This window comes from Bos indicus x Bos taurus, chromosome 16, assembly GCF_003369695.1.
Source record: "Bos indicus x Bos taurus breed Angus x Brahman F1 hybrid chromosome 16, Bos_hybrid_MaternalHap_v2.0, whole genome shotgun sequence".
Classification (NCBI taxonomy): Eukaryota; Metazoa; Chordata; class Mammalia; order Artiodactyla; family Bovidae; genus Bos; species Bos indicus x Bos taurus.
This window is the reverse complement of record NC_040091.1, coordinates 38,199,806-38,226,659: the sequence shown is the minus strand read 5'-3', so window position 1 is coordinate 38,226,659 and position 26,854 is coordinate 38,199,806. Positions and strand designations below refer to the sequence as shown.

Below are 26,854 nucleotides of genomic sequence, written 5' to 3'. Positions count from 1 at the left end.
GGCTCTCTAAAATTTAGCTAAACTCTTTGACCTTTACATTCATAAGATAAAGGGAATCATCTTTGGGGTATTTGCTCAAAAACTGGGGACCCCTTACTCAGGTGGTTGCTTATATCTCTAAACAATTAGATCAAACTGCTAAGAGGTGGCTTTCTTGCCTCCCAGCAGTGGCAGCTACTACAACCTGGCTAAAGGAAGCTGAGAAGTTAACATTTGGTCAGCTGATCACTATATGAACTCCATACCAGATTTAGACTTTGGCTAGTCCCCAGAAAGTCAATTCAAGTTCAGGCTATGCTTTTAGACAATCCAGTGGTTTCCATAAAAAACTGACAGGCTAAATCCTGCTACCCACAGAAACAGGGCCCCTGGAGCATTATTATATAGAAGACATGATCTATTCCAGTTGTCCTGACCTAAGAAATGAGCATCTCCCACATGCCAAAGAGGAATGATTCATGGACAGGAGCAGTTTTATGAGAGAAGGAAAAAGCCTGGCAGGATGAGCAGAGACCTCCCAGGCCTATGTCTTAGAGGCAAGAAGCCTACCCCAGGGACTTCTGTTAAAAAGGCCTTGCTGGAGCCTTTGGGATGGGGAAGATCTTTGATGTTCACACAGAATCCCAGGATGTGTATGCCATTCTACACGCATGGGGCTATTTGGAAGGAAAGAGGCATGTCTGCTGCAGAGAATAAACAGGTGAAAATGGCTTAAGCATATTGAAGCAGTATAGCTTCCAAAAAACGTGGCAGTGGTTCACTGTAGAGGTCACCAAGAGAAGAATGCAGAGGCAATAAAGGGAAACAACAAGACGAGTGCAATTGCCCAAAGGGCGGCCCCAGAACCAATAACCTGGCAACTATCCCCCCACATCCCCATACCTCAAAGGCCAGATCCATCCAATTATTCCTCAGTCTGCACAAAGGAAGAATTAGACACACCTGGAAATGGGGATTCACTAGAGATCTAGGAGGCCATGGGTAGCTAGGTAATGAACACAGGCAATAGTTCTTTTCCCAAACTGCAGCTTGTCAATCTTCAGGGGGGCTCATCAAGTAACTCACTCTGGGTATATAATTGGTTCTCTGAGTTCATGGTCACTTCTGGCATGAGAAGTATAATCAGTCAGATAGTTGAGACCTGCCCCATCTGCACAATGAACAACCCCAACACCAGACCTCTCAGAGGTCTCCAGATCAGGTCTGTTCAGACCAGAGGAACATATCCTGGGGAAGACTGGCAAGCTGATTTCACTGCCATGGCGAGAGTACCCAGCAATTTCAGGTATCTCTTGGTGCAAGCAGACTCTTTTTCTGGGTGGATAGAAGCATTATTAGGGCTCCCCAGGTGGCACTAGTGGTAAAGAATCCCCCTGCTAATGCAGGAGGCAAGAGACGTGGGTTCGATCACTGGGTCAGGAAGGTCCCCTGGAGTAGGAAATGGCAACCCGCTCCAGTATTCTTATCTGGAAAATTCCATGGACAGAAGAGCCTGGCGGGCTTCAGTCCCTGGGCCTGCAAAGAGTCAGATATGACTGAACAACTGAGCATACACACACAGAAGCGTTATTAACAGAAATAATTCCTAGGTTTGGGCTCCCAGGGTCCTTTCTAAGCAATAATGATCCAGTACTGTGTCTCAAATGATGAAAGGGATAATGAGTGCCATGGGTAGATCCTGCTTTTAGCTTGGAGGCCTTAATTGTTGGAGAGGGTAGAAAGATCTAAACAGAGCTTGAAATGGGCCTTAGCCAAGCTGTGTCAGGAAGCTCAAGAAAACTGGATTAGGTAGCTTCCAATTGCCCACTCCCTATGTGGTTAGCCCCAAGGGATAAGTTAGAGTTAAGTGCATTTGAACTCATGTGTGGTAGACCCACCCACTACCCCACTGACCACCCACCCCACCCCCCCACCCCCGCCCCAAAGAAGGGAAACCTTAACTTGAAATGGAACAACTCTAGTATGCCCCCCAGGTAGGTAACCAAGTGATTACCCCACCCCCTGTCCTTGCTCTCTACCCATTTTGGTTAAGAGACTGGGTGCACCTAAAAACCTGGAAGACCAGCTGAGTTCTAAGTGGAAGAGACCCCACTTGGTGATCCTAACACCCACACTCTACCCTGAAGTTGCAGGGTTTACCCCCTGGGCACATCACCCTTGAGTGAAGAGGTTCCTGAGCCCCAACCTGTGGAAGGACACCCCAGGGCAACAACCCCCCCGCCGCCCCCGACTACTCAATTGAACCTCTCTGACCTGAAGCTTCTCTTCCGGAAAACAAAGTGTGGCCAGGAAAACAGGCAACAGCAGTGAGCCTCCACATTGGGGGATGCTTGCCTACAGGCAAAAGACCTAGATACTTGCATTTTTAGGAAAGATTTGCTCTTGCTAATACTTGGGCCATGTATGTTAAATTGTCTGGTGTCCTCTGTCTCCAAAAGGTTAGACAAACTGTCACTCAGTGATACGAACAGTTAGGGTTGAAGCCTGGTGACCATCAACACATCTAAAGGCAGCTGGGAAGATGCTCTGGTCCTCCACTCAGGGTTGTGGGGATGCCTGGAATTAACAGGAAGCAATTTTTTTGGGCTTCAAAATCACTGCAGATGGTGACTGCAGCCATGAAATTAAAAGATGCTTACTCCTTGGAAGGAAAGTTATGACCAACCTAGATAGCATATTCAAAAGCAGAGACATTACTTTGCCAACAAAGGTCCATCTAGTCAAGGCTATGGTTTTTCCAGTGGTCATGTATGGATGTGAGAGTTGGACTGTGAAGAAGGCTGAGCGCCGAAGAATTGATGGTTTTGAACTGTGGTGTTGGAAAAGACTCTTGAGAGTCCCTTGGACTGCAAGGAGATCCAACCAGTCCATCCTAAAGGAGATCTCTGGGTGTTCTTTGGAAGGAATGACGCTAAAGCTGAAACTCCAGTACTTTGGCCACCTCATGTGAAGAGTTGACTCATTGGAAAAGACTCTGATGCTGGAAGGGATTGGGGGCAGGAGGAGAAGGGGACAACAGAGGATGAGATGGCTGGATGGCATCACCAACTCGATGGACTCGAGTTTGAGTGAACTCCGGGAGATGGTGATGGACAGGGAGGCCTGGCGTGCTGTGATTCATGGGGTCGCAGAGAGTCGGACACGACTGAGTGACTGAACTGAACTGAACGGAATCACAGAAGACAGACCTGAGCCCCTAATACCCCTCAAGGATGAGGAACAGGACAAAAGACAGAGGAGGGATGTGTGGTTGGCAGAGCCCATTCTGGGTGATAAAGTCTAATCTTGTTTTCTTCTCCTTTATGCTCAGTCTAGTGTCACTTGCTCACAGGGTGCCACATGCAGAGGCCTCACACCTGGCCCTTTAGACCTGAGCTCCTAGTATGAAAATGGTTTCCCCAGTGGCTCAGACAGTAAAGAATCTGCCTGCAATGTGGGAGACCCCGGTTCCATCCCTGGGTCTGGAAGATCTCCTGGAGGAGGGCATGGCACCCCACTCCAGTATTCCTGCCTGGAGAATCCCATGGCCAGAGGAGCCTGGTGGGCTGCAGTCCAGAGGGTCACACAGAGTTGGACATGACCGAGTGACTAACACACTCCTAAACTGTACAGATTCCTCAGCACCGGGGTGTATGCAGAAGTGTGTGGACGTCACTGAATTCGAAATGTTGGCGGTGGTGGGCCTTCTGCGGGAACGCTGCTCTGCCCTGCAATCTGGAGCTGGAGCCTGAACATCACGCCTGCACCTGTCTGGCAAGAACTCCGCCCCCTCCCCGCTACAGAACGCTACAAAGCAGCCCCGCCCACGATCGTTCCAGGAGAGCTATTCTCTACAGCCAGATGGCACTCCTCTCCATTCTCCAATCAAAGAGTAAAGCCTCCTGTGCTTCTGAACCGAATTTGGTCTCTAGGCTCCAAGCAACATCAGGCAGGAGGACCCTTCTTGGGGACCAGCTATAAAGGGTCAGTGGTCACAGATGCAACAATGGAAATTACGAGAGGTGGCAGAGGGAACAAGAGCTATGGGGCCAGCGACCTTCAGACCCACTGATCGGTAAGACGACAAAGAATCAGAAAGGGGGGCTCTGCACTTTAGAGGACTCCTCAGCCTCTCACCCTAATACTTCAAGTACTTTTGCAATTTTCATGTAAAAAGATGAAAACTGTCTCACCTTATCAATCTCCAGTCACTGATTCATTCATTTACTCAATTACATTTATTGAAGAGCTACTATATAAAACACAGTATTTTAATTGGGAGTCTTTGCCTGCTGAGGACCCCAAAGCTGAAAACTAAATGCAATAGTTGCCACATTTCTAGGGCCCTGCTAAACCAGCTAGGCAGAATTTGCAAAGGTGTATGCAGACCAGTTCTGTCATCCTTAGCCCCTTACTCACTTTCAAGGATTGAGTCGAAGTGGCCAGAGGTTGGAAACAGGAGACTTTCAGGAAAGGATTTAAAGCGCTGTTGCATTTTTGGTCCCCTTGACATGAAGCCAGATTTGAGGGGCTTCCGGGAGACCCCTGTGTGACCTCGACCCTTGGAATCTATGGAGCACAGAGAATGGTGTGTGGCCTACGTTTGACAGGTCGTGACAGCAATTGCCTGCAAGGGGTGGTGGAAAAACTTGCTGGTAGCAGGTTTTTCATTTAACTGCTGACAGTGTGGAATGCATGTTTCCTGTGGACCAGACGAAGCTATGTAGGAGAGAGCCTGTCTGATGACAGTTTAAAGGGACTTTGCACATGGTAGCCATCTGGACTGGCAATGAGACCTTAACCTAGTTTGTATGCAGATGACCTGGGGAGGAGCTAGGGTTGAAGGACTTGTCAACTGGGCAGCCCCAGAGTGCTTGGTCTATTAACAGGGGCTGCACTGAGAGATCCCTAGTAGTGGGGCTGGCTAGTCTCTGGAGCAGAGCCTTGGAGAGAACCCCACAAAGCATGGATCTTAAACACCCCCGAGGCCTGAGAGAACTAGCACCTCATTGGTGCCGGTCAATAAAAAACTTTCCTGCCCCTGTACTTCTTCATGTCCTTCCCCTGACTTCAATTCTGGAAGTGCCAGAGACTGGAGCAGGTGGGCAAAGGACTTGCAGGAGGAAGAGAGTCAGAGAGGAACAGAGGGAACAGTCAGAGGAAGAGAGTAGCCAAGTACACTATCTTTTTCCTATGGCCGCAGTCAGCACAAAGCAGGCACCGGCTGAGGAAGGGGAGAAACCTCTCACCATTACAGGTAACTGCAAGTTTTTACTATTACACAACATAGAATATTTCAGTTATAAAAATGAGAAGTTGGGGGAAATCCCTGGAGGTCCAGTGCTTAGGACTCTGTGCTTCCACAACAGGGGGCATGGGTTTGATCCCTGCCCCTGGTTAAGGAACTAAGATTCTGCATGCTGTGTGGCAAAGACAAAAAAAAAAAGATGACAGAGGACTTTTTATTATTTGAGAGTGAGCATAAAATTGGTGGGAATGGCCTGCAATTGCAACCAAGGGCGGGAGAAGGACAAGCCCCACAGATGAGTCCTGCAGGCATATTACGAGACAAAACACAATTGGTTAATAACTGTACCTTACACGACCTTTACTTTCAACATTGTACAACTCAAGGCACTGTTTCCTGTTTTAGGCTTAGGAGATGTGAGGATAAAAGGCAGTCTCTAAGCTCAAGGACTTCATCCTTGAGCAAGAAATAGGTAAACAGACAATAGCTAACTAACAGGCTGCCATCTCTGGGATCGCACAGAGTTGGACACGACTAAAGCGACTTAGCAGCAGCAGCAGCAACTAACATTTACTCAGCCCTTACTAGCAAGTCCCAGACACTCTGCTAAGGACTTTATATATGTTAATTAATTTAAACCTCACAACAACCCTACAAGGTGAACAATATTATGATTCAGTTTTACTAATGCTGAGAAAAAGACACAGAGGTTAAGCAACTTGCTCAAGGCCATACAGTAAGTAGCAGTGCCTGGAGAAGTCAGGCCCCTGGAGTCATCTGCCCCTGGAGCTTGGCTGACAAGCATGCTACTATACTGCTTCACAGAACAGGAGGTGTTATAATGGCTCCAATGGGGCATCAGCCTGGACTGAACCAGGGCAGGCATCCTGGAGGAGGTGAATTTTTTTTCCAAAGAATGCCATTAGAAAGATGATTAGGAATTTGAAAAGGGAAGCACTAGATAGTTTCAAGAAGAGGGAAAAGCCTGTGCCCCAAATGCATTAGGGAGTGGGGCTTCAATCCATTTACTGGGGTTTGGCTGGAGAGAAGCTTGCTGAAGGCTCGACCTTGGTTCATAGATTTTGTATGTACCTAACACAATGCTTTTCAAATAATAGATTCTCCATAACTGCCTATTTGAGTAGGGCACCCAAGAAAAAGTGTAGCATGCATAGGTAATTCTAAATCAATGATTATGTCAATAATGCATTGCCCTTCCCTCCAAAGGAATCTATTTGGTAAATCAAAACTACTAATTCAGAAAAAGGGGGTCTGCCCAGGGGTGTAAGGCTTGGTTTGCCTTGTCACCAAATATCTCTGGAGTACTTTGCTACTGTGGTTTATTCATCTTATACTTATCCCCCTAATGTTATGTGTTAGAAAATGCTTAGCTACTACCTTAGGAGAAGGAAGACCAGGCATTTGAAGTCCATGTACACCACTGACAAAGTTCGATGACATTTGTTAATACTTGATTAAGTATAACTAGGCATTTGTGATCATTAATCTGTAACTAGTATTTAAAGAGTCACTCTTACACAACTTCTGAGTGTGGGAGAGAGAAGAATGATGAGTGGTGACCTGCAGAACTGGACTTTGTGCTCCCTGTCCTGTGATTCCTGTGTGGGCTCTGGGAGGATTCAGCTCTCTGAGGTTATAACTGAGGCCAGGGTTATAACTTAACTAAGAGGGAGAAACACTTCTTAATCTGGGGAATCACAGGTTTCTTTCAAGCAATTTTCAGATAGTGGATAATAACTTACAAAAAAGGTCATGATTCATAAAGTAGTAGCTGTTGTTTACAGAGAGTTTATTGTGGGCTCTGTGTTATACTGTTTTATTTTTAAATTTTGTTTGTAAAGATTTTTATTGGAGTATAGTTGCTTTACAACGTTGTTAGTTTCTACATTACAGCAAAGTGAATCAGCTATGTCATGTCATGTGAAAGTCGCTCAGTTGCCCCATGAACTGTATGTAGCCCGCTAGGCTCCTCTGTCCATGGAACTTCCCAGGCAAGAATACTGGAGTGGGTTGCCATGCCTTCCTCCGGGGATCTTCCTGACCCAGGGATAGAACCCATGTCTCTTACGTCTCCTGCACTTGCAGGCGGGTTCTTTACCGCTAGTGTCACCTGGGAAACCCAAATCGGCTAAACATGTACATATACCCCTCCTTTTTGGATTTCCTTCCCATTTAAGTCACCACAGAGCATAGAGAAAGAGGAGGGTTCCCTGAGCTATGCAGTAGGTTCTCATTAGTTATCTATTTAATATATAGTATCAATAGTGTATATATGTCCATTTTAATCTCCCAATTCATCCCACCCCCTTTTTTCCCCTTTGGTATTTTAAAATATATAAAACAAAAGCAACAACAGTAATAAAGCAAGCCAATGTTCTGGGAAACAATCATGTTTGTCATATAATGTTTTGAAGGACCCAAGAAGGAGCCAAAATTATTTATTAGATTTTAGGGTCTCATGGTTGTATTGGTCTAGCCCAAGTATGAGGAGGCCCTGTTGTATCAGTGTCAAATCATAGAATCTTCATACAGGAAACAGATTTACATTCTGTTTCTGCCTGCCGTTCACCAACTATGTGCAATATTTTGGGTTATTTTTTCCTTTGGGGCTATATTTCATAGTATTTCACATTTAATCCTCATCAATATTCTGAAATAGGAATTTGTATTTCCACTTTGCTGAGGCTTAGGCAGGTTATGTTTATCCAAGATTATGCAAAGAGCACCAGGGTCTGGATCCAGAACTTTGTTCATAACCATTATGCTAAATGCTACTTATCCAGGGCCATTGTCTGCAGGGAACCATTGTTGTTATTGTTTGGTCGCTGAGTTGTGTCTGACTCGGCAAACTGGAACTTCCCAGAAACCTTACACCATATCCACTCACCAAGGTACCTCACTCTGGAAACATGGAGGAAATTGGGATTATCTTTCTTGCTGTCCCATGCAACAGACTCTTCTAAAGTCTGGTCATAAACCAAAACCCCCCTCAGGATAAGTCTCTAAAATCTGTATGTGTGAGTTTTTTCCTTTGCCAATACTGGGTTTTAGGGCAAAATAGAGGGGGGCCTCAATATTTCTCTTATAATAATTCCTCCCCTACCTCTCTGAGGTCATTAAAGTTTTCCCCATAGAAACATTGTTATGAGTCAGTTATATATTCCTTTAGTACCAGGTGATTGTCTGTTTAGCCCTTAGATTAACAGCAAGCCTGAAGCTGGCCCACAATTTACAACATTGCTTCTTTGCAAAATTATATATTGAAGTCTCCCTCGACCCCTAAAATATTTAAAAAAATAGAATATCTTGTTAATTTGAGATTATGTTCATCAGATTTATTTCATATTTTATTGGCTAAGGCTGGCAAACTTTGTTCTTTACATCTTCCTTTCCTAAAAGTTCTTTTCATTCCTCAGAGAAGTTTCAAAAATTCATACTCCACTGCCTTTAGGGCCACTTATAAGTAACAGAAGAAGAGTAGTTTTGCTACATTTTAGTAATCCTCATTTGACCTCAAAAGATGGAGTTTTGCCAATTGTGAGTATATTAAAAAGAATGTGCTATTGAATCAAAAGCATTTACAAAGGGGAATTTCTAGAACTGCTTTGTGTGGATAGTTTAGGAGGTGGATGGATTATTATTGTGATGATTTTTTAAAAAATTAATTACTTTTATTTTTGGCTGTGCTGGGTCTTCACTGCTGCAGGTGGGCTTTCTCTAGTTGCGGTGAGAGTGTACTATCTTCTATCTAGATGCAGTGCGCAGGCTTCTCATTGCAGTGGCTTCACGTGTTGCGGAGCCTGGGCTCTAGATGGATGGGCTTCAGTAGTTGTGGTGTGTGGGCTTTTAGTTGCCCTGCAGCACATGGGCTATTCCTGGAGCAGGGATCAAATCCGTTCCCCTGCTTTGGCAGGCAGATTCCCAACCACTGGACCACTTGGGAAGTCTGAAATGATTATCTTGAAGGGTGACAATATTTCTTTATATGTATCATTTCTGGGCTAGTTCCTAAAAAAAATTCTCTCAAATTTCCTTATACTGTCACTTCTTTTAAGTTATTGAATTTCAGTTCACTTCTGATTCAAATGACCTGTAATTTAATGATAAAATTCAAATCCTATCCTTTTTCATGACAGATCTGATGGTTTTGAGCCCTATGTGATCACTAAACTTGAATCAGATAGGCATGATAAAACTTAAATGATAACATCAGCATTTATATTTATAAGTACATAAAAAACCCTGACACCTGTATAGTACTTCAGTCTTTCAAAGTTATTTGGTACATATTATTTCTGAGGGTAAACATAAAGTTGTCTAGAATCATGAGAAAGTTTTTCCAATTACAAATCAGTAACTTCCCATAGAACCTGGAAGAGCAGGCATGGTTTCATGTAGAAATGACTCACCAGGAAATGACTCCAGAGGTAAACGGGGATTCAGGAAATGTCCAGTGCAAACCATGACAGCATCAAAGACAGCTCTGTCCTGCCTCCCCTCTGTCTCTGTGACAACATCCCATTGACCAGTTTCAGAGAAGTCAGGACGCTTTGTTATGCTGCACACGGTGGTCTGAAAGCAAAAGACAGACACTCGTTTTCCACCAGTCATCTCGGGACTTCATGCAATGACTGTATGGTAACCGTGTTTGTTATTTCAAGTGGGTCTAGTAAGTCTCATGTTAGAAGGCCTTTCAATATTGGTTTATCTTCTCCCTTGAGAAGTTAAATAACTTGTGCAAAGTCTCAAAAGTGGTCATAAAGATTAGGACCCAAAACATCCGAATGATTTCACTGCAAGGAAGAAACATTCAGTTTTTATTTCTGGTGAGAAGAAGACGAGTTAAAATATTGAATGTTGGAAAAATTTAGGAAAATGAGTTTTGACCCATTATAATTTCTGTGGCTCAGACTTCTAGTTATTTCTTTCCAATGGGTTTCATGAATAAAATCCAGTTTTCCTTTCCTCTGAAAAAAATTCTAAATTTCATCCTGAATGAGACTTTGGATTTAGAAAAAGAACCAGGAAATTCAGTATTTTAGTGACTTCAGTAAAACATGAACAGCAGGATTTTTATCTGCCTTATTCATATAGAGAGAAAATTAAGAAGAAGTTTTCTTAGGCATCCCATTTGAATTAGATTGGTGAATGGGCCAGCCCCTATTCATTAACCTTCCATAACCCAAGCCATCTTACCTTAAACTGAATGTATTTCAGAAGGTCAAAGTGCTCAGCAAACTCTTGGAGGTAGTTCCAAAATTTTTCATGGTTCATGAAATTAGGATAATCTTCTTGGAAAGGGAAGTCACTGTAACATGACATTTCTTTGCAGACATTCGTCACTAATGACTTGTAGACCCTAGTCATCCCATCTTTAGAAGTTTCCTGTGTACAAGCACAGTTAACTTGATGGGGTGGGCTGAGGGGGATAGGAGGAAGAGAACAGAGATCACCAGCAGCTAGCATTCTACATGTCATTCCAAAGAGTTTCTGGAAAATTTAGCATTGGATCCCCCTGCTATAGATATAAAAAATCACTGGTGGGGTTGAATTGTTAAATATAATATCTTCGTCAAACTACAAAGAAGCTAGCAACATTTAACAGGGCTCTGCAGGACTAACAGTGTCTTTAAACAGTTCCATGAACGTGGGCCCATGGTCCATCTTCCTTGTCTTCTCCTTCTTCCCTTGCCATGATTACTCCCTCCTCTCAGGTTCTGGGCCTCTTCTTCTTGCCTTTGCTTAAGGAATTCCTCACAAAGTTTTCTAGTTATTGTCTATGTATATATTCAACCACTCTTTCTCATCCACACTTAAAATACTGAAGACTCAAATTTTCAAAACAACCCCCGCTTTCAACTTATATTGAAGGAGGAAATAGAACAGGCTCCATCTTGAAGGCAGGACTCCATCTTGGGCAGGACTGTGGACTTGAGCTATATGCCCAGTATCTATGGAAACGATATACCAACTGGAAAACCAAACCCTCGGAAGGAAGAGTCCCAGGGCTCATACCTAGATTTTCCATGCCTAAAAGAATACCCTAATTATCTGTGTAACTGAATAGAATCATACATTCTATTATGCTTACTGGGCTATGACCACAGGCCTATTGATAATTGTCCACTGTTAACTACCTAGGCTTAAGGCATACGAATCACAGGTTAACTTTGATTGTATCTTTCTTTTCCTTTGTTCAGACTAGTTTCAGGGAATTTGGGGAGGTGGGTTTGGGCACGTACACTTAGGGTATATAAGGTTTTCACAAAAACTCGTCGGGGTCCTTGGCTAAGAGGAGACTCTGCCTTGGGCCCGCCGGTGTAATAAACTGCACTCCACTATTGCATTGTCCTTCTGAGTGAGTTTGTTTCCTGGAATGTGTGGCTAAAACAAAATCCTCTTACAACCATGTCTCTCTCTGTCTCATCTCAATTTTCATGAAGGGGGTCATCACACACTGACAGCCTCTGTTTTCTCCTGGACTCCTCAACTCCTTGTCTTATCTTGGTCTTTGCCATCCAAAAACAAAATGAAAAGACCTATATTAAGGACACCAATGAACTTGTTCAAAGCTAATCTCTATTTCTTCTTCAAGTCTCTTTCTTTGCTATCACATTCTCTAAGAAGCCTTCCATAACCCTATAGATCTTCACAAGGTAGCTATCGTACCTGCTGCCCCAACCTAGTACCCTGTACTTTGAGCACAGAATCGATGACACTGCATTACAATGATGTGTTTACAGTTTCTGTTCCCACTAGATTCTAAGGAGGGTTGGGGCCCTGTCTATCTTGTTCCCTGTGTGTCCTGGGAGAGGGACATCACAAATACTTGAATGAATGGAAATGAATATTACCATTGCATTTTTGGAAAAAAATATGTGTATGACTGAAAGAAATTACATCAAAATTTAAATAGTGTTAATTTATTTAGTGCTCAGGAGTATTGATATTATATTTAATTTATATTTTTTCTTTTCTTTTTTTTTTTGGCCTGGCCTCATGGCATATGGGATCTTAGTTTCCCAACCAGGGAATGAACCCACGCCCTTTGCAGAGGAAGTGTGAAGTCTGAATCATTGGACTGCCAGGGAAGTCCTGTATTTTTTCTTTTGTTTAACTCAATATTATTTTTTTATTTTTAAATTTATTTTTATTGGAGTATAGTTGCTTTACAACGTTGTGTCAGTTTCTGCTGTACAGCAAACTGAATCAGTCATATATACACATACACCCACTCTTCTCTCGATTTCCTTCCCATTTAGGTCACTACAGAACATTGAGTAGAGTTCTGTGTGCTATACAGTAGCGATATTACTTTCTAAAATTAGTTTATATCACTAGTTTATATCATTAGTTTATAATAGGAGAAGGAAACCAAGCCAACCATAGTGTTAGGGGAAGCACACTGATTCAAACTGCCCACCCTGGCCAGGCACCATAGTAACCATTTGCATGAGTTGTTTTATGACAGGAGATCCTGATAAGGAATACGGAACTAATAAGCCACCACCAAATGGAAGAGTTGCCTAGTTGCTGAGTCGTGTCAGGCTTGGATGCCACCATTCTCAAAACAATGTCTGCTGGAAGTTAGTAACTGCAACCTTACTTTTTATAAAACTAGGCAACTGGCTACCTGGCTACAAGTCTCTCTGAAGTCTTTCTCCCAAAAGGAGACGCCGTGTATTCGTCCACTTCCAAGAATCCTCGCTAGCATCCATCTTGGCTGAGCGATGCGTGCACCACCAGGAAAGACTCTGAATTAGAGTGATTGGCCAAAGACCACCCGGAAACTAACCCCATCACCATAAAACCCAAGACTGCAAGCCACGGGGCAGAGCTGTTCTCCTGGGTTCTCTTACCCTACAGCCCTCCACCCGGGTGCCCTTTCCCAATAAAATCTCTTGCTTTGTCAGTAGATGTGTCTCCTTGGACAATTCATTTCCGAGTGTTAGGCAAGAGCCCAGTTTTGGGCCCTGGAAGGGGTCCCCCTTCCTGCAACAATAGGGTCAAATAGCAGAAAAGTACACAAACCAGACCGAATATTTTCTTCCATACTGACCTTTGGTGGCTTAATGAGGCCCACAGTACACCAGAAAAAAAAATTTTTTTTTTTTTTTCCCCCCAGTATATTATGGGTTTCCCTGATGGCTCAGAAAATTCTTTCCCTGGTGGTAAAGAATCTGCCTGCAATGCGGGAGACCTGAGTTCGATCCCTGGGTTGGAAAGATCCCCTGGAGGAGGGCATGGCAACCCACTCCAGTATTCTTGACTGGAGAATCACCATGGACAGAGGAGTCTGGCAGGCTACAGTCGATAGGGTTACAAAGAGTCAGACATGACTGAATGACTAAGCACAGCACAGTACACTATAATCCTAGAGTTGTGATCATTTACATACATTTGCTTATTCTGTTTTCTTCACCATTCATCCAAGACTGGCAAATGCCACTTCCTCCATGCAAGCTTCCCTCATTCATACCAGTGTGAAGTACCTCCCCAGCCCTGAGCTCCTGCCAAATGCTGCTCTTCCCTTCCCCCTGAAGCACTTACTACTTGGGCCTCCATCTTTTGACACCTTATACCCTACCAGGGGCAGATCCCTTTATTCCCACTGAAGACCCTGATATTCCCAGTAACCAGGACCAATTCTGGCCAGAGGCATGTGTGAGAGGGTAGCAGGTAGGAAGGCTAGGGGTCTCCAAATGGAGGAAATAGGCTGCAAATGTCAAACGTCTTTTATCTCTCTCTTAAGTGGTAGGAGGAAACAAACTACACAAGTCAGATTTTTTTCCTTTCTCTATACAAAATTGAAAGAGTTCCTTTAAAATTCTGTGTTGCCATGACGACACCTGGTTCCACCTGAACTCAACTTTTTTCAAACCTTGAGGTAACCAATGCGTTTTTCTTATGGAAATATTTTTCTTAAGTTATGTTAATGAACTATATTTACCCTAGACTCTGTCTTTCTTCAAGTAGGTTTGCCTAAGGCTCAGAACCAGTATGTTTTATTCATGTAAATATTCTCTTAAGCTATGTTAATGAGACTATGTATTTGCTTAGAATTTGCTAGGTATTTGCTTGCCTTTCTTCCAAGATTCATGCCAATCACTTTATGGCCTGGGACAACTCACCTTGTGCCAATGTTATCTCAAAATGAATGTTGTGGGTAAGGGGCCTGGTGCCAGTCTCTGAGTTTTGAGACATTTCCTTTCTCTAACTAGCAACCTGCTAGTAGCTATATAACTTCCTGCTAAAGACTAGCAGGGGGCACTCTTTCTTCCCCCTTCTGATGTCTATGTCAGAAGCTTTCTCTCTCTTTTATACTTTAATAAAACTTTATCACACAAAAGCTCTGAGCAATTAAGCCTCATCACTGGCCCTGGATTGAATTCCTCTCCTATGAAGGCCAAGAATCTCCAGTGTCTTTCACGACTCAGCAACAACCTCTCATGTGACATTTAGTCATTTCCAGCCCTACTTCCTGATGCTCAAGTCACCTAATGGCTGGCCGAACCTTGAGCATACACCCTGGGCTGCACACTCCACTCTTAAGAGAAATAGTGCCTGGGTTGTTGTTCTTCTGATAATGTAAAAACTACCCCCTAGACCTAACAAGGTCTGGATTCTTGCCTCTCCTTGCCAATTCTCTTCCAAAAGACATGAACAATGCCTTGGGGCTGGGGATCCATCCCCTGCTGCCAACTTCTGTCCTTCTTAAGGTGCCATCTGCTTCACATTCACCAGTGAGATTCAGCTTACCCAATGTGATACTCTGCTACTTTGTCTTAGAATGTTCCTGGTGCAGAAATCATCATAACTTTCAATCCTATGTTTGTGTATCAGACTTAACTCTTTCTTCCTCTTTCCTCCAAATTCTCTTGCCCCTACCCTGCCAATTCTTCAGGTTCATCACCTATCAGACTGCGTCCTGCGTGGGGTCAGCACAACACCATACACAAAGTTGTGATGCTGCAATGAGTGGCTCCCTTAATGATCACCATGCATGTGTGTTCACTCATGTCCATCTCTTTTGAGACCCCATGGACTACAGCCCACCAGGTTCCTCTGTCCGTGGGATTTCCCAGGCAGAATACTGGCGTGGATTGCCATTTCCTTTTCTGGGGGATCTTCCCTGACCCAGGGATCGAACCCTCATCTCTTTCTTTGGCAAGCGGATTCTTTACCACTGAGCAACCTGGGAAGCTCTTAATGATCACCAAGATAGACTACAGCCACCATGCCTGGGCAGGGACAAAGCAAATGGCCAGATTATAGTTGGTGAAGGTGGGAGGGTATGAACTACGCACAGTAAACTTCCATAGTCCGCCGATGTCATTACTTCTTTCAAAGCAGATGGGCTCCAGGTGTTCATCCAAGCAGCATTTGATGGAGGACAGGCCACTCACACCAGCTCCGATCACTGCAACTCTCTTGGCCATGGTGTGTTCTGTATGATACAGATTAAGCAGAGCTTCTTTGTTTGACAAGGCTAGAAGGGAGCCCTTGTCACAGAATTCAACTTTCACAATGATATAGATACCCTCCTTTTGTTTCTGAGCTAAGGCAGAATCATAATTTGGCTAAATATGAGGGCTCTGAAATAAGACTGTTTCAGCCAGGATGCTGGCTTCATTTATTTATCTTGGGCTAGTTGTTTATCCTTTCTGTGCCTCAGTTTTCTCATCAGTACAATGAGAGGGGAAATAATAATGCCTATCTAAAATAGGCATTGTCCTGAAATTAAATGACCGAGATATGTTGGAAAAGTTGTAGAAGTGTGTCTGCTACATAGTAAGTACTCAGTTAAATTTTGCTCTTATTATTAGCTAGTTAAGCCAAGACCTAGCACCAAATACTTAATCAGCATTCATTTCCCACTTCCCTAATGACTTTCCTTCTTTTCCTCTCTTCTTTCTGGAAAAGGCAGCTCACACAGATAAAATTTATCAACATTTGGGAACACATAGATAGACACAACCTGTTGCTTCCTTTGGATTGAGGAGTAAAAGGTCTTGATCCCCTTAAGACTTTATATTCCCTCAGTATTAAAAACACTTTGCTATCACCTAACCCTCCCAAAATCCTAGGAACTGCAACCAGCAAAAATGTTCATTTTTATTTAAAGCATCTAAAGTCCTAAAGAGTAGCTAGTTATGGGTCATGTCCTGCCAGCAAAAAAGATACTACATTAATTGAGGGGAAGTTCTTAACTTTGAACAATGAAAGCTTGACTGACTGTAATACAGAACTAAGTCCCCAGGGAAATCCATATGGCACATTCTAGAGACCAAGATGAGATCACATGGAAATGGGGATGTTATCCTTGTCAGGAAAGATTGGAGGAAGCATGAAGGTGTCATGACAATTTATATCAGATTTTTAAAATTGTAGTTTTGGGCATCTGCAGATGTCAACATACATTTTTCTTTGATCAGATGGGTTAACACTAAGTTAATTCCAGCGAATCAGGTTTATGCCGCATGGAAGGCTTTGAAGTGTCAGGTGGACTCAGGTGTAACTGCTGAGTCTTTGAACATGACTTAAGGCCAGTCTGCTAGTAAGAGGCTGAGTCGAGAGAGACTCTAGATATCTGAGTATGAGTCTGGATGTGCACATCTCACTGGGATGAGAGTCTGAAGTGTCCCATGATTTCTGCTCCTGAGCCTCTTCCCTAATTTGAGCTCAGGTTTGCTGCCATGCTTTCTGGTTGGGTTTGTGGTGGGGGGTTTGTCCTCAGGGCTTTGCAGTTTCTCTATAGCCAAATCAGAATCCCCAGGCACAAGAAGAGTGAGTGTCAGTAAAGGAGGTGGTTGGAGGAAAAGGGCTCAGGATTGGTTGGTTTGCATTCAAAAGGTCACCCTCCCAGGAGGGTGGTTTACTACCTCAAGGAACTGCCTAAGCCTGGGAGCAGCAGCCCCTTTGGCATCAGCAAGGCCTTAACTGTCAAAGCACCAAAATATAGAAAATAAAGAGGTATGGTTAATTGCTGGGAGCCAGCGTGAGGAGCTCCACCCGTGGCAAAGGTCATGAGGAAGGAGGCTCGGCATACGCAAAGGCGGGATCGAGCCTCAGGAGTCCCCCTGGAAATTCTCGAGCATCTACCCCCCAAAACCAGAGTCTGCCTACTTTACTGCTTTGTGCTCTCACCTCTGACTTTACTGGGGGCTGTCCCCCACCACCATCTCACTCTCTCTGATAAAGAGTTAACTTACAGCTCCAGTTAATAAGCTCCTGGGCATTAGGAGTGTTTAAATCCAAACCCCTTAGATAGCTCTCTAACTCGCCTGACAAGTTTACCCCGACTCCTACAGCTATGCATACGATTGTTTACAGTCTCTCAGCCTCGAGAGGCATGGCACGGGGAAGCTTAAGATATTCAAATAGCTTAGAGCCTCTCAGAGAGTTAGAAACTGTCAGAATAAAACTAGTAAGATTTCATTGATGAGCCCATGCTTGCTGCCAAGTTTCCACATCCCCTGTATTGTATCCTTGAATGTGTATTAATTAATATAGTTGGTATGTAGAAAAAATAAGTAGTGCCCTTGGTGTTAGCAACTTTAGACCCTTAAGGTAATAAATTCTTTCCTTTGTTGTAAACCCACTACACCTCTGCCCTATAGGAATGCAACTTTATGTAACACCTCCGGAGGATGGCCCCAAACCTTAAAATAATTACTCAGAGAAAATAAGTCTTATGGTTGACAAACCTTTGTCAAGAGTCATAAAATGTTAATAGGCCTTCTGGCCAGAAGATGATGTACATCACCTAAACCATTTGTATACGATAAATTTGCAGGAAAGAAACCCTGGTTTTGATAAGGATCAAAGACTGCTGACTTTGCATGGTTTCAAACCCCCTATTATCCTCTATGTACAACTTATGGTATAAAAGCCCCTGTTGAAAATAAAGCTACGGGCCTTGCTCACCAAAGCTTGGTCTCCCCATGTCATTCTTTCTTTTCACATTCCAGCTGAGTCTCAATCTGGAGCGTGGAGGTCCTCTGCGACCATTTATTTGCCTGGGCTTCTAGGACCCACTCGAGAAGGTGCCTAAGGTGGGGCACCTTCCGCTATTCGAGAGGGCACCTGCGGCCTCTGTGGTCAGAGCTAACCTGATGTCATAGGTTATATTGATTTTCTGCCTAAACCAAGCTATTCAGCCTCTTTTCTCCACTGAATTTTCCTACTGAGCTATCCTCATTTTGTTACTATTTATATCTCTAATTAATATTTAAATAAAGCTATACGCTATTGTATCCAGTGAACTCGCTGAAGCCGTCTCCCCTTCGAATACCCTGGATCAGCCGGGGCTGGACCGCGGCAGTTAATACAAGTGAGAAAGGGGAAAGCTCTGGGAAAAAAATAAAAAATAACCCCTCGGCACAATTACAAAGGGAGTTAGTGACTTTACAGGGGCAGAAGAAGACTTCTGAGCCCTTGGAACCCTCAGACTTACCTGGTTCCAGAGGAGGACATAGGGACTTGCAGCATCAGAGGGCTTTTCCAGGCTTGCCTGTTTCAAAATCTTACTTGCCATCCCGCCCTTTGTAAGGTTGAGAACTTCCTGCCTGGCTTCATTATTTACAGCAAAATTTACACTCTTCCCCCTCGAGACTTTTGGTTTATTTAGGAGTCTCTTTTTGATTTTGGGAGAGTTGAGTAGTCTGCAGTAAGAATGGACTCTGGAGGCAGCAGAACTGGGTTTGAACTCTGTCTCTGCAACTGACGAGCCATGTGCCCCCCCAAACAACCCACTTACACACTTTAAGATTTACTGTTTGCAAATAAGAAACACAGTCACACGGAAGGATCGTTTGAGTCTGAAACTGTGATAATAATTACACAAAACTGCCTAGCACCAAATATTTACAGGATTCATTTCCCACCTCCCTAACCATTCCCTCTTTTCCTCTCTTCTTTCTGGAAAAGACGTCTCACACAGATAAAATTTATCAACAAGTTGGAAACACATAGGCAAACACACCTATGGCTTCCTTTGGACTGGAGAGTAAAAGGTCTGCTGCTGCTGCTGCTGCTGCTAAGTCACTTCAGTCGTGTCCGACTCTGTGAGACCCCATAGACGGCAGCCCACCAGGCTCCCCTGTCCCTGGGATTCTCCAGGCAAGAACACTGGAGTGGGTTGCCATTTCCTTCTCCAATGCATGAAAGTGAAAAGTGAAAGTGAAGTCGCTCAGTCGTGCCGACTCTTAGCGACCCCATGGACTGCAGCCTACCAGACTCCTCAGTCCATGGGATTTTCCAGGCAAGAGTACTGGAGTGGGTTGCCATTGCCTTCTCCGAGTAAAAGGTCTAGATAGCTTTTATTCATAAATAAATGGCCTCCACCGATAAGAACACATACACTTCCAGGGCACAAGGGAGAAGTCTGGAATTGGCAGATCTCGCTGTGCTGTGTTTTTGCAATAATAAGATGAAAGAAATAGTTGTTAAGTGATCTGGTTAAAATGCAAAATATGCTGCAGTGAACAGACTGGCAGCAAATTAATTCACTCCACACATGCACTCTATGTAACTCTAAGGGCAGATACTGAGCCAAGTTTGGGGGCCCCCAGAATAATTAAGAATCAGTGACTAAATAACAGTAATAAATACAGACCCAGTGACTGTCCACAAGAAGATGCCACTATATAGACAGGGGCTGACACATATGGTATCAGGCAATATGTCCTATAACAGCAGCATGCTCTGGGTACAAATGCTTGCAGACATTCTTGGGCTGCTTATCTACGCCTGGAGACCTAGCTAAAGACACGTACTAGGCTGTGTTTTTCCTGAGCAAAAACACCCAAGTGCCAGATAATTGATGCCCCAAATAGACATAAATTGAAAGGCAGGCGAGAATACTGCAGGTTTGACGGTCTAGGAGGACATAGTACTGCTAAGCTCTTTGTAAACTGTAAGAGTGTGCTATAATCGTAAGGTCCATTGTAGGTCAAAGGTTGCTGATATTTAGTTCCTTAATAGAAGAAGCCCTAATCAACTGAGTTGGATTTTTGAACAACAGGAAAACCCTATCCCATACCTGACACACCATAAAATGTAGCAGTCATTTTTGAGACATGGAGAGACTTGGATGATTAGCAAATCATACAGCTGATATGATTTATATGAATTTGGACTTCGATCTGTTTATATTTCTTATTATTTCACTCTACCAGTGTTCTTCCTTTGCTACCCTATTTCCGAACCTGACACTTGTGGAATATTTTGTGTTTCTCAGTGACAGGCAATTCCATCTCATCCAAAAGATGAAATCAGAAAGGAGCCTGGAATCACAGACAGTCCCACGATTCTGTTATTCTCTCCACATCTTCCTTCTGGGTGGCTTCTTCCTACAGCATAACTTTGTTTCCTTAAGAAGTTCCTTTGCTTCCTGGTTTTCTCCCTAATTCTGCTGCCTTAACCCTAATCAAGAGACTCTGCAAAGAGAGGATCACACTTAGTTCTAAGGAGTGCACTCACCAAGGGGAATATTTACCTTCTGTGAAATCAGCTTCTGGAAACATTTCCCCATTAAAAGAAAAAAAATCCAGGACACTTACCTTGTTGGCACAGAGAGGTAATTTTACAAATTATTTCTCAAAGCCAATAGCCAAAGACAGTGTTTGTCTTAAAAAAAAAAAAAAAAATCCAAATCCAAAGTCTTTGCTCTAAAAGAAGATAAAAAATAAAAGGAATGCTGACTTTAATCAAAGTGCTCTCAGTTTAAAACAAAAACTGCCGTTTTTCCTGTCATGCTGATGACAGGAAATATACTCGCTGAGGGAAAAAAAGAAGTTGTGTAGGGCACCAGTTGAAACTTCCGTGATCTCGAGGGAGCGTTCAATGACGAATTAGAATAGAGTTGTCGGATTGGAAAGCCACAAGCGACTTCTGCCCCTTTCGCCCATCCTCCTAAACGTCACAGTTCCGACGGAGCTCTAAACTTAAAGGGGAGCACGTGGTAAGCGGCTGCTCTTCTCACGGTAGCCTTTAGAGGGCGCCAAATCACCCCAAACCACAATCCCCAGTGACTTGGGCGTTCTGCTTAACCAAATTGTGACTCTTGAGAATTAGTCTCTTGAACTATTACAGGAACTGTGCATAGAAGAAGGCCAATTAGGTGACTGTTGTGTCATCAAGTTCTCCCAAGTAGGGTTAGTTCCCTAACCCTAAAAGTATGATTTCAAAATTCAGAATTTATAAGGAATTTAAGCAGCTTCATCTTTTCAGAAAATGTCAGCAGAGGGAGCTGGTAAAACATGTTTGAAAAAGCTTAAAATTGGTTTTAGATGTTAGCCTAGGGCACAAGAAGAGAAATAATTACAGAAGCACTGGCAATAATAAAATAATAGAATACAGCCATGAAATTAAAAGATGCTTACTCCTTGGAAGGAAAATTATGACCAACCTAGATAGCATATTAAAAAGCAGAGACATTACTTTGCCAACAAAGGTCCGTCTAGTCAAGGCTATGGTTTTTCCAGTGGTCATGTATGGATGTGAGAGTTGGACTGTGAAGAAAGCTGAGCGCCAAAGAATTGATGCTTTTGAACTGTGGTGTTGGAGAAGACTCTTGAGGGTCTCTTGGACTGCAAGGAGATCCAACCAGTCCACCCCAAAGGAGATCAGTCCTGTGTGTTCTTTGGAAGGAATGATGCTAAAGCTGAAACTCCAGTACTTTGGCCACCTCATGCGAAGAGTTGACTCATTGGAAAAGACTCTGATGCTGGGAGGGATTGGGGGCAGGAGGAGAAGGGGACGACAGAGGATGAGATGGCTGGATGGCATCACCGACTCGATGAACGTGAGTTTGAGTGAACTCCGGGAGTTGGTGATGGACAGGGAGGCCTGGCGTGCTGCAATTCATGGGGCCGCAAAGAGTCAGACATGACTGAGTGACTGAACTGAACTGAAATTCCTTTTAATAGAAATCACAACCTCAAATTTTTATATAAAATCTTCTCTTGGCAACAAACTAATTTTTACTTTGAAAAATATTAAGCCCAGAGGAAAGTTGAAAAAACAATCTGATTAATGTGCATCAACATATCCCTTACCCATTTCATCAACTAGTAACCTCTTGACACATTGGCATTTTCTTCATCTCTCTTTCTCTTTCTCCACACACATGTACCCAGAGACACAGACACATATACACCTAAACACACAGATCTGAAAGTAGTCTTCAAACATCAGGATGCCATCAGAATATTTCAGCATGTATTTCATAAAAGTAAGGGCATTTCCCCACAGAATCATTATCATTACCACATCCAAGTCAATATAACTTCAGTATCATCCAACATACAGTCCACTTTCAAATTTCTCCAGTTGTCCCCAAAAATGTTCTCATCCAGTGGTGTACTGGAGCTCGTCTGCACAAAGGGAATACGTATGTCTTCCAAGCTCAGTGATAGCTTGGCATTACGCATAGTAATGCTTGACACAATAGCTTGACATTGTTCATGGTGGGGATGTTTACATCACGGAAACTGGCAAACACTACAAATTTGGGATGTCCCCCACCCCCAGCCATTTGTTAAATATTTACCCTCTCATTTTTGGCAAATGGCTTTATCGAGGCCTAACTGATATGCAAAAAAACCTGTATATATTTAATGTATATAATTTGATGAATTTGGACATATGCCTGCATGTGTGAAACCATCACCGCTCAAGGTAATAAACACATTCATCACCTCCAGAAGTTTCCTCATGGACCTTTGTTTATTTTTGGTTAAGAATATTTGACATGAGATATACCCACTTGCTGCTGTGCTGTGTTCGGTTGCAAAGTAGTGTTCAACTCTTTGTAACTCCATGGACTGTAGCCTACCAGGCTTCTCTATCTATGGGATTTTCCAGGCAAGAATACTGAAGTGGGTTGCCATTTCCTCCTACAGGGGATTTTCCCAACCAGGGATTGAAACCGAGTCTCCTGCGCTGGCAGGCAGATTCTTTACTACTGAGCCACCTGGGAAGCCATACACCCTCTTAACAAATCTTTAACAAAATTTAAAAATCCACAATACACTATTGTTAACTATTGGCACTACATTGAATGGCAGATCTCCAGAATTTATTCATCTTGCATAACTGAAAGTTTATATCCATTGAACAACAATTCTCCATTTCCCTCTCCCTCCAGTCTCTGGCAAGCACCATTTCACTGTTTCCTTCTATAAATTTAACTATTTTGAATACCTCATATAAATAGAATAATACAGGCTTGTATTTTTGTGACTGACTTATTTCACTTACAGTAATGTCTCCAGGTTCATCAATGCTGTCCCATATTGCACAATTTATTTTCTTTTTTAAGAGCTGAATAATAGCATACTGTATGTATATACCACATCTCTTTATTCATTCATCTGTCCATGGACATTTAGGTTGTTCCCATATCTTGGCTATTGTCAGTAATGCTGGAATGAACCTGATAATGCAAATACCTTTTTGAGATCCTGATTTCAATTCTTTTGTACAAATACCCAGAAGTAGAATTGCTGGATCATATGGTACTTCTAGTTTTAATTTTTTGAGGAACCTCCATACTATTTTCCATAGCAGCTGCACTATTTTACATCCCCACCTACTGTGTAGAAGGGTTCTGATTTCTTCACATCCTAACACTTGTTATCTTTTATTTTGCTTTTGATAACAACAATCTTAACAGATATGATGTGATATCTCATTGTGGTTTTGATTCACATTTCTTTGATAATTAGTGAAACTGAATACTTTTTAATATACCCATTGGTTATTTGTATATCTTCTTTAGAGAAATGTCCATTCAAGTTTTTTGCCCATTTTTGAATTGGGTTATTTGTATTTTTTTTTTTAAGTTATAGAAGTCCCTTACATATTTTGGATGTTAACCCTTTATCAGATGTATGGTTTGCAAACATTTTCTCATTCAAAAGAAAACGTTTCTTTTGCTATTCAGAGACTTTTAGTTTGATGAAATCTTGCTTGTCTATTTTGTTTTTGTGCCTTTGGTGTCATATTCATTGTTAAAACAATGTCAAGAAGCTTTTTCGATATGTTATCTCTTAAGAGTTAAAAAAAAGATCTTGCTGCACATTATATTAAAGACTGTTCTGCCTACAAAAAATAAAAAGAGTTTTATAGTTTCAGTTCTTACATTTAAGTATTTCATACATTTTGAATTGATTTTTTAGCATGGTGTAAGAGAATGGTCCAGTTTTATTAGCATGTGAATATCCAGTTTTCCCAACACCATCTGTTGAAAAGACTGTCCATTACCCTTTCTGTGATCTTGGCAGTTTTATCGAAGATATACTAACTATATATGTGTGGGTTTATTTCTGGGCTGTCTATTCTGTTACATTGCTCTGTATGTCTGTCTTCATGCTAATATCACACTGTTCTAATCACTATAGCTCTGTTTATTATTAATAGTTCTAACTTTTTTTGCGGAGTATTTAAAGGTTTTCTGTATGCAAATCGTGTCATTTGCAAACAGAGATAATTTACTTCTTCCTTTATGATTTGAATACTTTATTTTTGTTGTCTCTGCTCCAGCTAGAACATTGAATCTGAGTGGCAAGAGTGAACATTCTTGTCTTGTTTTTCACAATTGAGCATGATGTTAGCTGTGGACTTGTCATATATGACCTTTACTATGTTGAAGTAAATTCCTTCTACATCTAGTTTGTTGAGAGTTTTAATCATGAAACTGTTGAATTTTGTCAAATAATTTTTCCTTATCTATTAAGGTGATCATGTGATTTTTATCCTTCATTTTGTTAATGTGGTATATCACATTAATTGACTTGCATACATTGAACCACATACCACTCTTTATGGTTATATTTCTCCTGATTAAAGAGTCAGTCAAAGTTTATGTTTATAAACTTTGTTTAACTATTAGATCTCTTTAGTTTGTCTTATTCCATAACAGTTTTCCATCCTCCAAAGGGTCTAGTTTAAGAATGATCAACATCGAGTTTGCTACTACTGGAACTAATCTTCTAAAATAGCCTTCTACTTAGTTTTCTTACTTCCAGTTGCTCGCCTATAAACTGTCCTTCAGAACTATCTTTCTAAATCATAAATCAGATCATGTTTTTTTTTTTTTTTGCCTGTTAGTCACTCAATTGTGTCTGACTCTTTGTGACCCCATGGACTGTAGCCTGCCAGGCTCCTCTGTCCATGGGATTCTCCAGGCAGGAATATTGGAGTGGTTAGCCATTCCCTTCTCCAAGGGATCTTCCCGACCCAGGGATCGAACCTGGGTCTTGCGCATTCCAGGTAGATTCTTTACCATAGTTTGAGCTACCAGAGGCCCTCTGATGTATAAAAGTGTTTGCTGAAAGAGTTGAGTGGTTTGGGAGGGTTTTTAAAATCAGGAATAGTAAGGCATGTTTATATACTGTGGCAAATAACCAAGTAGAGAGGAAAACTCAACAATTTGGGAGAGAAGTTGGTGGAAATCTGTCAAAGTTATCTGCGAATTGCCACTATTTTTTCTCTGAGAGTGAGGTGAGAAGGAAGTGGTAGAGATTCGTGGTAAGAGGAGATGATATAAAATAGTCATCTAGGACATGAGATTGGGAAGTGAAGGACTTAAAGAAATCTACCAGGGTTTGGGGGCAGTAGGATAGGCATGAGTTGAAGAGTGATCAGTTAGGAAGCTGAACATTTTTCCTCTATCTAAGATGAAGTGTTCAGGTGGGGTCTGAAGTCAGAGAAGAGTTGGATTTTGTCCAGAGTTCGAGTCCTACCATGTAAGTGTGAATGAATGAGAGAAGACAATGGAGCTGAGAGTATGCAAATGTGATGTTATAGAATCATGAACTCTAAACTGGGTAATGAAGGAGATGAGAAAATAAAGGGGGGCTGGACAGTGAAAGATGGTGGAATGTTTGGATTGGAAGTCCCAGGAGTTTTAAGGGAATATCACATTAGAAGAGTTAACCGGAAGAATACAATGATGTTGGTGGAGAGTGGGATGCTTGTAATTCAGATTGTGAAAAATTACACTTGTTGAGAATAGTATAGCCAAGACCAGCACTGTCTAATACAATAGCCACTAGCCATATATAGCTTTCTAAGTGTGTTACTATTGGAGAAGGAAATGGCAACCCACTCCAGTGTTCCTGCCTGGAGAATCCCAGGGATGGGGGAGCCTGATGGGCTGCCGTCTATGGGGTCGCACGGAGTCCGACACGACTGAAGCGACTTAGCAGTAGCAGCAAGTGTGTTCCTAATTTCTGCAAGTGTTAATCATGCAGTTGTGTCCAACTCTTTGCAACTCCATGGACTATAGCCCACTAGGCTCCACTGTCCATGGGATTCTCCAGGCAAGAATACTGGAGTGGGCTGCCATTCCCTTCTCCAGGGGATCTTCCTGACCCAGAGATCGAACCCAGGTCTCCTGCATTGTAGGCAGATTCTTCACTGTTTGAGCCACCAAGGAAGACTATAGCTTTCTAAATTTACATATAAATCAACATTAAGTTAAAAATTCATTTTTCTTTGGCACTAGCCACATTTCAAGTGCTTAACAGGCATACGTGGCTAGTGGCTACTGCACTGCTGCTGCTGCTACTGCTAAGTCGCTTCAGTCGTGTCCGACTC

At 42.6% G+C, this 26,854-nt stretch overlaps 1 protein-coding gene and 1 long non-coding RNA gene across 3 annotated transcripts in view; one reads left to right on the top strand and one right to left on the bottom strand.

The window, feature by feature from the left end:
• Positions 1–21,124, bottom strand: part of FMO4 (flavin containing monooxygenase 4) — a 38,975-nt gene extending 17,851 nt beyond the window's left edge. The window contains exons 1-4 of one of the 2 annotated variants that reach the window (XM_027564791.1): positions 20,812–21,124; positions 15,556–15,695; positions 10,445–10,633; positions 9,658–9,820 (exon numbers count right to left, since the gene is read on the bottom strand). In XM_027564791.1, coding sequence (XP_027420592.1) covers positions 9,658–9,820; positions 10,445–10,633; positions 15,556–15,687 — 484 coding nt within the window. In that variant the 5' untranslated portion in view covers positions 15,688–15,695; positions 20,812–21,124. Of the gene's footprint in view, positions 1–9,657; positions 9,821–10,444; positions 10,634–15,555; positions 15,696–18,704; positions 19,234–20,811 lie in introns of those variants that run through there. The other variant, XM_027564792.1, reaches the window with a different exon arrangement.
• LOC113906527 lies at positions 3,551–13,161 on the top strand. Its single transcript, XR_003514905.1, has 2 exons — positions 3,551–5,236; positions 12,870–13,161. It is a non-coding gene; the product is annotated as an uncharacterized LOC113906527 (long non-coding RNA).
• Positions 21,125–26,854: the final 5,730 nt, after the last annotated feature.